Below are 14,216 nucleotides of genomic sequence, written 5' to 3'. Positions count from 1 at the left end.
CCACCACAACCACTGCCAGTTCCCGCATCTGCCCATTCAGTCAGTTAGCCAAATAGTCAGTCAGCCAGATAGTCAGTCATTTAGTTAGTATTTTATTCATTTAATCAGTCAGTCAGTCAGTCAGTCAGAAAGTCAGTCCAAATGTCAGTCAGTCAGTGAATCTATTAGTTAGACAGGCAATCTATCCATCAATCCGTCAATCTTTCAGCCACTCAATCAATCAATATTCACGATGCAAAACAAGCAAACACACCATCACCAACAATCACCACCACCACCACCAATACACAGCACACTGACATCATCACCACCAACACTTTCTAAAGGTGTGTACACACTTACTGAATTTCCACGCATCGTTTCATCGTTGCGTATCACCTTATAATGCGTTACCGTGCAACAGGGTATTGTACCCATTTTTGCCTATCCGCGTGGTGTATCATCGTTGAGTGATGCAACAGTGTCATTCAGTTTGTTCCTGACCGTAGATATGAGTGCAAAGCAAACCTGTCTCGTTTAGGGAACATCAAACCTGTCTCGTCTCGATCGCCACCCTCTAATCACTCGCCTTTTAAATCCGATTGATGTTTGATTGATTGATTGATAAGTTTATTGTTGTAGCAGTGTATACACCATCGAAATGTTGTTCATTTCCCTATGAATGAACCTATCAAATTACCAAGTTATCTATCTATCTATCTACACACAAGCATGTAAATATCTTCTCCAGCACCGCCAACACCCACACCTGCCCACCTTCGCCATCATGAACGGGAGTGTGTCAGTTTACACATTACTACTAGTATTTCCATGCAACTATATTGTGGCATCATATCACCTCAGACGCTGTGGCGCCATGCAACAAATTGTTGACTAATTTCGCTTCACTTGCAAACCAGATATTGTTTTGCATCTCTTTCAACTGATAGGAAAACAAGTCGATACATTATGCATTTTATTATATCAAGAGATATTGTGTTGCCATTAGAAATATATAGGAGTATCATTCACAAGATATCGTCATATCAGTAGGTATGAAAAATAAATACAAGTAACAAAAACTGCACCACGTTACAAGACACTGGCCAGACACTTAAATTAAGTATTGCATTGAAAGACTCACAAAACATCATCTCGGGAAACACGTAACAATACCTTTGTGCTTCACAACAGGAATGATGAGTGATGAGCAGAGGAATCGTGACCCAAGAGGTTACCTTCCTCTCTTAGTCTACACTCTCCTTTCTTAAATACTATATACATATGTACACCGTACACTCCTATTACAATGCTATGCATAACTTCTAAATATTACCGTTTTCTGCTGGTGTAGATAAGGCATTGCAAAAAAACCATACCCGCTACATATCTACAACTGTCTACAAATTCTACAAATTTATCAACCCAATCTACAAATGGTCAATGAAATACACTACACCAGTGATGAAGATCTGTGGCCAACCTTCAGAACTTCATTGGTACGTCTCCAAGAATCATCCTTTTCTTCTCCCTCTTCCTTTTTTTCCTCCTCTTGTTCCTTTGGCAACACCGGCAGTAGTAGCAATCTGGTGTCCGTTGTATGTCATGCACGCTCACTCCAAAAACTTGCCTCACTTCTTTGGCGTTAGTAGTACTGAATCCTGGAACAAGAGATGGAACAATATTGTAATGGCGTCCTCCTCAATGCCTGTTGTCTTGTAGTACAGAGGGTTGAGGAAGGTATTGTGGATGATGTAACGATAAGTATGGTATATTAAGGAGAGCCAAGGTGGATCGGGTTTGCGTGGGTGGCTCTGTAGGCCTAAGGAGGAAAACTGCCGTACCAAACGCATAATTAATACGAGCGGAGGAACTTTATGAGTAGGGATTTTGGAATGTTGTGCATGGTAGAAATATTAGTGTTAGCATGAAGTGTACTACAACATGTATAAGGAGGAATAGAGTAAGGAAGGCAGCGTATTTAACATTGCGTGAATTGGCACGCGGGCAGTAGATTTGAGTGGGGGCAGGAAAGGACGCGATCTCGGATGAAGGGAGTGAGTGGCACTCTCTACTCGGACATATGTGGGGTGTGGACGCGTCACGGTGAGCGAGGGTCTCTGATCAGGTGGGTAATGTGATCAGGGCAGTGGAATTTCGTGTTAATATAATCGAGGGTGTCATTATGTGGAGTTAAGTCGTGTATTCAAGTGAGGAGAGTGTGTTTCTCTGTTGTTGGTTAAGAGTGCCGCGTCACTTTCATCGTTTTTTGTTCGAATGTACTTTACTTTATTTGAAATATATGTAAAATTGACTTGGAAGAGAGTTTTCCTTCAATGAAAATCCCAGCCCGTGTGGTACAATGATAACACGTCGACGAATGATGAGTGATGAGCAGAGGACTTGTGTCCCGAGAGGTTTTTTTTTTCATGTAGGAAGAGCGCCAGCCAAGGGCAAGAAACAAAGAAAAGATAAAAAAAAAAAAAAAGGCCCACTTGAGTGCTGGCTCTCTAAAAAGTGGAAAAGCGTCAGCCAAAACAAGGAGGAAATGCCTCGATATCTCTCTCTTCAAAGAAGACAAGTCGCAAGAATTCAGAAATACAGATGCAGGTAGGGAGTTCCAGATTGTACAAATGAAAAGGATGAATGATTGAGAGTACTGGTTAACTCTTGCGTTGGGAAGTTGGACACAATAGGGATGAGAAGAAAGCCTTGTAAAGCGAGGCCGCAGGACGAGGGAGGCATAAAGATAGCAAGATCTGTAGAACAGTTAGCATGAAAATAACGATAAAAGAGAAGGAGATTCAACATTTCGGCGGTGAAAAAGAGGCTGAATTAGTTAGTCAGAGGAGGGGAATACCAAAACAATTGTTCAGTTTACTGTCCATATCAATTTGGAACACTGCCGAACCTGTTATAATGGTCAACAATTTGAAATCATTGAACCTAGCTTTGTCAAATCCCCTTGGATACTGCCAACATGAAAAACCTCATAGTACCAATAAACGCACTTACAATTCACTACAAGCACACAGTATGCACCAATACTGACACCACACCACAAAACACACCATACACAACTGACACACACACAAACAACTTAAATCACTCAAAACTAACCCAAAACACCCTGCAACACCTCAAAATATAAAAAGCTCACCCAAAACACATTACAGACACCCAAGTTACCAATATCATCCCTAGACACACACACACACACACACACACACACACACACACACACACACACACACACACAGTGAACACCACTACACTACACTAGATAGAGAGAGAGAGAGAGAGAGAGAGAGAGAGAGAGAGAGAGAGAGAGAGAGAGAGAGAGAGAGAGAGAGAGAGAGAGAGAGAGAGAGAGAGAGAGAGAGAGAGAGAGAGAGAGAGAGAGAGAGAGAGAGAGAGAGAGAGAGAGAGAGAGAGAGAGAGAGAGAGAGAGAGAGAGAGAGAGAGAGAGAGAGAGCAAACAAATCTTAACAGAAAAACAAGAACAACAACAACAAAAACCACAATTTCCTTTACTCCTATATCCAGGGCAGAACACGGAGACACAGGCTTGCCCGACTTTAGTGAACAGCGGCGGGCAGTCAGTGTGGTGCAAGGTGTAGGTAATCTGCGCCGTGAATTGACCGCCCACAGCCTCCGCCACGTCCACCTCATTCTGCCTGTCGTCACCTGGGAACGAAGCGGGTAATCAATGATAAAGGACACTTGTTATAAGGGCCCACTGACACTGAGCTAGCCTGTTGAGGGCCTCAAAACATACTCAAAAATCCTTGTATAGGCCCAATTCACTCTTACACACACCCACGACAAACCACACATACCCAAACCCTCTTAAAATCTCAATAACATTCCAGAACACACTAAGAAAACACAGAACAGGTTAAAATACCTCCAAACTCACTAGAAACACCCAATATTTAATGAAATATCCCCCACACACACCCAAAAGACCACTAACCCCACCCCACCACTTATAACACTCATAATAATACCAAATCCCACTCAGAACACCAACCAATCCTCAAAGTTCTCCCAAACCACACTCAAAACATACTAATACACTTACCTAAATATTACACCTTGGCTTCTTCTACTATTCCACCTTTATTTCTCATTTTTTCTTCATTCTTCTCCATTATTACTCCTTCTTCTTCCTCCTCCTCCTTCCATCCACACGTCTGAGCCTAGAAACACATCAAAACACTAGATATTAGGCAAAATATTTAGGAAAAGGAGGGTGACTTAAGTATTGTAGCTTTGCTGCTGCTCCTCTTCCTCCTCCATTTCTCCTCTCTTCCTCTTTATCCTCCTTTATTTCAACTTTCTTCCTCTTTCTGCTACAATTATCTAAACATCTGAACCTAGAAACCCACGAAAACACGTAGAAATCACTAGATATTAGGCAAAATATCGACGAACTGTGGATTTGGAAAATTGGCGCCAGCCACTACCTGGGTGGGCTGTGGTCATCCGAGAGAGAACGGGAACGGGGCTGACTCGGCTAAATTACGTAAATCATTTCATTTCAAAATGACTTTTACAAAAACGAGGCCACGGCCAAATGCTTGTTATTTTATGACGTGATAAATACTTAAACTAATTTTCAAAATATCAAAATATCTCCAGCTTAACTGGTTTTTAAAAAAGGTCTAAATTAAGTACGTTAAAAGTACAAAACATTTTAACCCATAAATCTCTTAAAACGTCCTGTAAAGTCAAGCCATTTTCACTTGGCGTGTATTTTATCACATTTCAGGGAGTCTGAGCTTTCTTTTAGGGCATTCTACAGCGTGTTAGACCGAGAAGCAGAAACGTGAGCAAATAAAATAAAGAAAAATAAGAGCTTTTTACAACAGCACCAAACACCATTTCAAAGTCCACATATTTCACTCAATAGATTGATTTCACACTTAAAAGAGGACAGGCACTCTTTTGCTACCATAAAGGCCCACTTATACCTTGAAATGAAAAAGCTCAAAACTCCAAGTGGGAAATTTTGAGCGTTAAAAGCCTTTAACATACGCCATAAAACACCACTAAACGCCACATATTTACCCAGCACAGGCGCGGAACACACTTCAAACACTACGAAACATTTATAGAAACCATAAAAACATACCATGGAAGCGTAATATTAGCGTCAGGAAATATTGGAAAAAAAGTATTTGACCCAACTGGCTGGTGACGGGTGGGTGAGGGCGGGTGTAGGGTGTTGGCTAGGGGACCGTCGGGGGGGAAGCGGCCTGGAGGCAACACCGGCGGCGGGACATCCATATATAGCCTTTATCATCTCACCAAACCAAAATTAAGCCACACAGAGAAATTTTGACTAGACTAAATGAAATGTTAGACTGGTGGCTACCTTGTGACACATGTTTGGCCGAGGGTAAGTGAAGGAAACAAATATGAGAGGGTAATACAGACGCCTTGCTCTTTTATGCTCCTTATACCATTACTTGAAAATATTTGCGTACTGTTTTCACTCTCATATGTAAAGAAAACCTAACATTAAATGAATAGCCTTATAAATACCTTTAATAGACGAAGATTAGGCAGTGTGGTGAAGGCTTGCACGGTTTCTCATACTGATTGCCTCTTGGTGCTCCTTGAAAACTGTCGGTAATATAGCAACACTTCACTTTATTTGTGTGTGTGTGTGTGTGTGTGTGTGTGTGTGTGTGTGTGTGTGTGTGTGTGTGTGTGTGTGTGTGTGTGTGTGTCTCTGGGTGTGGATGTGCATGGGTCAGTATAGCCCACCGCCACAACTGTGTTCACCACCACCACCGCTAAGAGACTACTGCCGTAGCAAAAGGTTATCTGTGAAGTCAGGACGCATGTATATATGTTTATGATAACTATCTGTCACTAAATCTCTTATTAATGAGACGCTATGCTTATACAAATACCACATGTCGATTTATTGGTTATTGTGACATCTTCCTCTTCGTTATCGTGTCCAGCTTTTGTTATTTGTCAAAGCAGGAAATATTAAATTGTATCTTGTTGTACAGCGAGTGTTGGCAAATCCGCGAGGCAATAAACAAGGTGCTTAAAAGGCAGACTGTACTATTTTTCTCATTCTCCATTTCTACCGCCTGATATACGAGTATTTCTGACAATAAACCAGGGTGACAGGATACTAAGTAGAGCAATATAGACTTTTTTTCTATCTACATACACATCTATATTATTATTTATATACGAATTCATTGACTCATCTATCTGCCTGCCTATCCATCTATCTGTTTGTTTGCCCAACTGTCTATTTACATATCTATCAACCCATCAAATTACCCGCTTATCCATCTATCTTCACACAAGCATATAAATACCACTACCACCACCACCACCACCACCACAACCACTGCCAGTTCCGCATCTGCCCATTCAGTCAGTTAGCCAAATAGTCAGTCAGCCAGATAGTCAGTCATTTAGTTAGTATTTTATTCATTTAATCAGTCAGTCAGTCAGTCAGTCAGAAAGTCAGTCCAAATGTCAGTCAGTCAGTGAATCTATTAGTTAGACAGGCAATCTATCCATCAATCCGTCAATCTTTCAGCCACTCAATCAATCAATATTCACGATGCAAAACAAGCAAACACACCATCACCAACAATCACCACCACCACCACCAATACACAGCACACTGACATCATCACCACCAACACTTTCTAAAGGTGTGTACACACTTACTGAATTTCCACGCATCGTTTCATCGTTGCGTATCACCTTATAATGCGTTACCGTGCAACAGGGTATTGTACCCATTTTTGCCTATCCGCGTGGTGTATCATCGTTGAGTGATGCAACAGTGTCATTCAGTTTGTTCCTGACCGTAGATATGAGTGCAAATGTGCAGTTGTCTGTGGCCACGTTTAGTTTTATTCATGAACATCAAATCAATAAAAGGAAAAATGAATGACGGAGTTGGTGGGTGTCTACACTATGTATGTGTAATGAAACAATACTGTGTTGACTGACTTGAAATTCCAGCATGTGACGGAACTGTATCAAAACGTGACAAGGATACACACAACTGATTTTGAGTTTGTCTGCAATTGGGGTCAAAATTGCAAAAAATATTCATGCCCGTCCACGACAACACTGAACATGCAACTGGACGATCCCACGCTCCTTGTCACACACACACACACACACACACACACACACACGAAGGTTGGTGAGTTGTGTATCATTCCTTTGAGATGACGCCAAAATACCGAAAAATGGCGGATGGAACCCGTTGCGTAACTTTGTGTCATATTTTGACACGCAACGGTGAAGCACTATCCTGTCAACACTGCTACGCAACGGTGATCCGATACGTGGAAATGCAACAAGTGTGTACACGCCTTAATTAAAACACAAACAATATTCATACACAGTGTTACACCCGCAACCCCGACCGCCGCCCTCCACCGCTCCTCTGGTCCCGCGGCACGCAGGGTGGCCGGCCAGACAGCCAAGGTGACTCTGGGCGGCGGACTAACCTTCCTTCAAGACGTGTTTGTGTCCGTGGTGGAGGAATGAACTGATGGTGGTAGTGGTGGTAGTGGAGGACAGGATTCAGAGTGAGTGAGTGAGTGAGTGAATAAGTGAGTGAGAAAGAGGACAGGAAAGAATAGAAGAAAGAGGAAAAATAAGAATATCTTATCAGAGCACAACATTTTCTCTCTCTCCCCCACTCCAGGTCTCGTGTCTGGTGATGAAATGGACGTCTGGTCAGTGGTGGTGGTGGTGGTCAGTTGCCAAATGAAAATATTCTACGTCACCAGCTCCACCTTGAAAAGTCGCTCCAGTTTGGTCATTACCACAGACTGATGGAAAGTTTGAAGTTAATTTGGGCAGCATGACGTTATGAGGATAATGAATATAATGATGTAAGAGCTGGAGAACCACTGATGAGAGAAGAGAGGCGAGAACTGAAGTGACAGGAAGCAGCACTTCCTGCTTGCGTCACGTGAGCGTATTGCGCGCTGGTTGGGCACGTGGTAAGAACCCAGTGAGCATGGCGGGAACTTAGTGAGCGTGGCGGGAGCCTGATCACATGCGTGTTATGACCGTAGTTAAACCCGATTGGACACAGTGATATCGTAGCGATATCAAGGGACGTACGCAGTAAAGGCTTGGTAGATACGTAGCAGTGGAGGATTTCGCAATTCCATCACGTCTCCACTACGTCCTCAAAAATTTTATGAACGTGTTGAGAACCTGCTGCGCGTAGTAAGGACCGCCTCTGGTGTGATGGGGCCTTGACACGGAGAGTTTATCCCTGTCAGTGACGCACACCAAACTTGTCTCAGGGGCCTCGCTCGTCTCCTCTCCACCTCCCCCTCCCCCGCTGTTCCCCACACTCTCATCACTCGCCTTTTAAATCTCATTGATGTTTACTTGATTGATTGATAAGTTTATTGTTATAGCAGTGTATACACCATCGAACTGTTGTCAATTTACGTATGAATGAACCTAACAAATTACCAGCTTATGTATCTATCTATCTACACACAAGCATGTAGATATCTCCACCAGCACCGCCAACACCCACACCTGCCCACCTTCGCCATCATGAACGGCAGTGTGTCAGTTTACACAATACTACTAGTATTTCCATGCCACTATATTGTAGCATCATATCACCTCAGACGCTGGTCAACAAGACGAGACACAGCAAGGAGACCAGACCAGACCAGACGAGACGAGAGAGAGAGAGAGAGAGAGAGAGAGAGAGAGAGAGAGAGAGAGAGAGAGAGAGAGAGAGAGATCCACGCCAGGACAGTGGGCGGGCTGCTGAGGCCATCAATCAGCAGCTACGAGTGATAAAGGAGTGGGGTGCTCGATGGCAAGTGACATTCGCGCCGGAGAAGACACAAGCAATGGTTGTCTCTCGGTCCCCAGCCGCCATGGCAGCTGTTGTATACCAAGGAGAGAGAGAGACTCAACTTTTCTCAAGGCTTTACTTAGCAGTAATCAGAGCTATGTACAAGACGAGTAGCTGGAGTGAACTGATCCCAGCATTAATCCAGCACAAAGAAGTAAACTAACATGAAGCTTCACATACATACAAGTTCGAGATATCGAAACAAAGAAACATAACAAAATGAAACATAATGAAACATTACAAACCCTAATGAAACTTCAAAACAAAGTGTGAACCCAGAAGAACCCCGAACGACAATTGTACATAAAAGTATGTAAACACCACATTTTCCCCCTCTTAATGAAGTAACCTCACTCACACACATACACAAACATTTCAGAAAGCACTAATATCCTAATCTATCGGGAGGCTTCCTAACCCTGGTCGAACGCCTCAAAGGTTCGACTCTAGTAGGTGAGGGTGGCAGAAGAGTTTCAGCTGTACAGTCATCTGTGATGCCCTTAGACTCCTTGTTATCAGGCGTAGGGTAGTTGATCCTCCCAGAGTCTTGATCGGTAGTACACTCATCAGAAGTGGGGGTCACTGGTACGTGAACTGGTAACTCCGGCGGTCTCCTGCTACAGGGCACGTGAACTGGGTTTGGATCTCTTGGAGTAGGAGCGAGATCCTTAGTGGAGACCGTAGATTGTCGTCCGTCCGGGTAGCGTATATGGGCATAATGAGGTGTCGCGCTCTCAAGGTCGACCTCTTCCACTAATGGATCAGATTTAGAGGTGCGGACGAATTTCCGCAGCAACACTGGTCCGGGCGACGTAAGCCAAGATGGTAATGAATGACCGTTAAAAGATTTCCTAGGAAAGAAAATAGTCTTTCATGAGGGGTTTGGTTCGTGGAAGTACAAAGCAATGACCGGATAGAATGGAGTGCTGAATCTAAAGCTAATTCCCATTTACATTCTGGATATTTGAGAGACTTCAAAGCCAGGCGTACAGTTCTCCATAAGTTACCAACTGTTCTCTCACACTGTGCATTACCAGTAGGGTGATAAGGGGTAGAGTGAGTCATTACTATGCCATGATTCCTTAAGAATTCAGATACATCTTGAGACATAAACTGAGCTGCTCTGTCAGAATGGACTGAAGAAGGACAACCAAAATAGAGAATAGCTTATGTAAACAAGAAATTACAGTTAGAGAAGACATATCAGAACAGGGGAAGGCAAAAGGAATCTGGAGTATTCGTCAACCATGACAAGTAGGTATTTATTCTTAGTACAGGATGGCTTTGGACCTGTGAAATCGATGGAAATGCGATCAAATGGTTGCATAGCACGGATGAGGTTACTGTCGGGAGGTCTATAGAAGTTAGGCTTTAGTTCAGCACAAACAGTACACTGATTACAGACTTTCTTTACGTCCTCTAAAGAGAAAGGCAAGTTCTTAATCTTTACAAAATGATATAACCTAGTGATTCCAGGATGGCACAATTTGGTATGTATTTCTTCCAGGAAGCAGAGCTAGCATTAGTAGTTATAGAGCACGCACGCGATAGAGTGTCACATGGAGCATTTTCTGAGCCGGGTCGGTACTTGATATCATAAGTGTATTCGGAGAGCTCAAGACGCCATCTTAGAATTTTATCATTCTTTATTTTTGATGTGTGCTTCGAACTGAACATGAATGAAATTGCTTGTTGATCAGTGATGATAGTGAATCTCCGACCTATAATGAATAGTCTCCATTTACGCACAGCTTCTATGATAGCTGTAGCCTCTCTCTACCGCCGGTTGCAATCTTTCAGAACTGGTCAATGTTCTAGAAAAGAACGCTACTGGTCGACCTAGTTGGGAAAGGCTGGCAGCTATAGAGACGGATGAAGCGTCTGTCTCTATCTGAAATGGCAAAGTCTCGTCAAAAGCAGCAACAGAGGCTTTGCATATGTCTTCCTTAAGTGCGTTGTAACAGTTAACAGCCGCTGTGCTAAGAGGGAATGATACATTGTATAAGAGTGGCTGAATACGCTGAGAGTAATTGCGGATCCATATTGAATAGTAAGAGAACAGTCCAAGGGCTCGTTTAAGAGCAGGCTGATTATCGGGAATGGGTAGTTCTACTAGAGGTTGTAAACGATCAGGATCAGGGCGGAGGCAACCGTTAGATATACTGTATCCAAGATAGTTAATTTCTGTACGACTGTACTGACACTTATTTGAGTTTAAAGAAAGGTTATACTTAGAGACAGCTTCATTAAATCGCTGTAGATTCCTGTCATGGTCTTCCTGTCCTTCTCCACATATGATTACATCATCGATGTAAGCGTACGTCGCTTCCAATCCACAGTCTGCTATGATTGAATCCATTATTCTCTGGAAAACAGCAACAGAGTTAGTTAAGCCAAAAGGTATCCTATTGAAATGGTATAACTTCCCATCAGCCTGAAATGCTGTGTACTGCTTTTCAGAATCTCTAAGTTGTACCTGGTGGTAAGCACTCTTGAGATCAATTTTACTGAACACTCTATACTTGGCCATTTTGTGTACTAGGTCATGTATTCGGGGCATTGGGTAAGCATCAAGCTGTGTAAAGCGATTTATTGTTCTTGAATAATCTACTACCATGCGTCTTTTGTGTCTTTCGTCACTTGTAACTAGGACTTGAGCTCTCCATGGGGATTGACTGCTTTCTATAACTCCTTTTGTAGTAAAGATTTCACTTCCATATGAATAAAACTCTCGTCATCCTTTGAAAACTTACGGGTTGGCGTAGAGATAGGCTTAACATTGTGAGCGAGATTAGGGAACAGTGAGGGTGGATCGAGTTTCATACAAGCTACACCACATACAGTTAATTTGGGTAAGGGGCCACTCAAAGTAAATTCCACTGACTGATGCTTTTCCATGAAGTCTTGACCCAAGATAATCTCTGAACACAATTGTGGAAGTACAGCCAATTTGATATGAGGATAATGATTGTCTTTCACTGTTAGATCGACAAAACAGTGGCCCAATGTAGTGGAAGTTTCACAGCTAGCAAGAGTAACGTCAGATCGTGAAGGATGCACTTCAATGCTCAAAGCTTTAACTACTTTAGGATGGATAAAGCTGATAGTACTGCCACTGTCAACGAGGGAATTCACCATTAAGCCATTAGCACTTACAGGAATGGTGGAACATCGAGGAGTACTAACAGAAGCCAGTACTGGAGAGTCATCTGCAGGACTATGAGCACAGTGATCACAGCGTTGGGCGAGTGATTCCGAAGCCAGCGCCGCAGCAGCAGAAGTAGAGGAGATCCTTCTTGATTTCCAACCATTTCGCGACATGCAGACTTTGGCGAAGTGTCCCGTCTTGCCACATTGTCGACACTCAGATTGACGAGCAGGGCAAAGAGACCGAAGGTGTCTCCTACCTCCACAGAAGTAGCACGTTCCAACCTTCGAAACAGCAGCAGCAGCAGCAGAAGTTTGCGAGGTAGGGCTGAGTGGCGTAGCAGAGACGGCATCAGTAGTGGCGATAACGGGAGCAGCAGTAGGTAGACTCCCTGGAACAGTAGGAGACGAGTATTCTTCAGCATTGCGTTGGGCAGAGTCGAGGCTTCTGGCGAGTTGTATGGCTTCGCTAAGAGTCAACGAATCCTTCTCTAGCAGGCGTTGGCGTATGTTAGGAGAGGTAAGGCCGGTGATGAAGGCATCGCGAACTGCTTCTTCAGTATAAGTGTCAGCAGTAACTTGCTTGAATTCACAGTCCTTGGAGAGGATCTTCAGGAGTGGACGAAGGCGTTGATGGACTCATCTGGTCGTTGACTACGAGTAGCCAGCTGATGTCTAGCAAAAACCACATTCGTAGGCTTCACATACACAGTCTTCAAAATATCGATGGCTGCAGCGTATGTAGTACAGTCTGATATGTGAGAGTAAGCTTCAGGCGCGATGTAGTTGATCAGTAATTTCAGTTTGTCTGGCGCTGGTGTGATGGAGTCCACAAAGTTAGTGAAGGTGCGGAGCCAGTGCGTCCACTGTGCAGGAGTGGTGTCACGGGAGCCTTCAAATCTTTCAGGACGTAGCAACCTCTCCATCTCCAGCGATGTACTGCTAAGTAAATTGTTGTATACCAAGGAGAGAGAGAGACTCAACTCTTCTCAAGGCTTTACTTAGCAGTAATCAGAGCTATGTACAAGACGAGTAGCTGGAGTGAACTGATCCCAGCATTAATCCAGCACAAAGAAGTAAACTAACATGAAGCTTCACATACATACAAGTTCGAGATATCGAAACAAAGAAACATAACAAAATGAAACATAATGAAACATTACAAACCCTAATGAAACTTCAAAACAAAGTGTGAACCCAGAAGAACCCCGAACGACAATTGTACATAAAAGTATGTAAACACCACAGCAGCAATGGCAGGAAAGTTGTCTTTTGGCGCTGCTGCTCTCCCACTCCAAGATGAAGTCAAGATACTTGGAGTGGAGGTGGATCGAGGGCTGAGGTTTGACAGGCATGTCAAAACCATTGCCAAGAAAGCCTCTCACAGGATCTCCGCTCTCAGAAGGATCGCCAGTTTCCTCGACAGGAAGGGGAGACTGCTGCTGTACAAGGCACAGGTGCGGCCCCACCTTGAATACGCAGCTCTCTCCTGGATGTCCTGTGCCGCCACACACAGAAGGAGACTGGACAGCATCCAACGCCGCGCCATACGGCTAGTAGATGCTGCACTACCACCTCACCCAGAGCCTGAGCGTCCCCTTGATTCACTGGAACACCGCAGAGACGTGGCGGCGATCGTAGTGTTCCATAAGGCACAGGTGCAAAGAGTGCCACATCTGGCAGGGCTGCGTCATCCTCTAAGAGTCACCGCACGGAGCACGAGAACGGTGCTCAATGGTGGTGACGCCGTAGAGGTGCCGCGATCCCACGGGTGTCAGCATCAACGCACCTTCGCAGGACGCGTCTCCAGGATGTGGAACTTGTTCACGGCCGCGGTGCCTCACGTCCAGGAGATGAACACACACAGTGTCAAACTGATGGCACATAAGTGGAGACAGACACTGCCAACTCCTCTGACACTCTTTGTGACGTGACACTCAGTGTAGTGCAGTGCGTGAATAGTGCTAGTGAAGTGAAACGAATAGTGCTCCATTTACATGCTGACCATCTTGTATATTATCTATTTTTAAGTCCTGTAAATATTGTAGAGAAATAGATTGTAGTACCCTTAGTACCCTTAGAATAGGTAGCACACGACAGTGCGCCTTTGGGTACATGTCTTTGTATTAAGTTTTGTTTAAAGTTTTGTTTAAAGAGAGAGAGAGAGAGAGAGAGAGAGAGAGAGAGAGAGAGA

At 43.8% G+C, this 14,216-nt stretch overlaps 1 protein-coding gene across 1 annotated transcript; it reads right to left on the bottom strand.

Moving 5' to 3' along the window:
- Positions 1–8,937: 8,937 nt before the first annotated feature.
- Positions 8,938–12,630, bottom strand: LOC123511366. The gene is made up of 2 exons (XM_045267184.1): positions 12,032–12,630; positions 8,938–9,726 (listed from the first exon to the last, which is right to left on the bottom strand). The coding sequence occupies exons 1-2, from the start codon at positions 12,445–12,447 to the stop codon at positions 9,261–9,263; spliced, it is 882 nt and encodes a 293-aa protein (XP_045123119.1). The 5' UTR covers positions 12,448–12,630; the 3' UTR covers positions 8,938–9,260.
- Between the last annotated feature and the right edge of the window lie 1,586 nt (positions 12,631–14,216).

This window comes from Portunus trituberculatus, chromosome 31 (assembly GCF_017591435.1).
Source record: "Portunus trituberculatus isolate SZX2019 chromosome 31, ASM1759143v1, whole genome shotgun sequence".
NCBI lineage: Eukaryota > Metazoa > Arthropoda > Malacostraca > Decapoda > Portunidae > Portunus > Portunus trituberculatus.
Note: the sequence above shows the minus strand (reverse complement) of the source record. Positions and strands in the feature narration are given on the sequence as shown.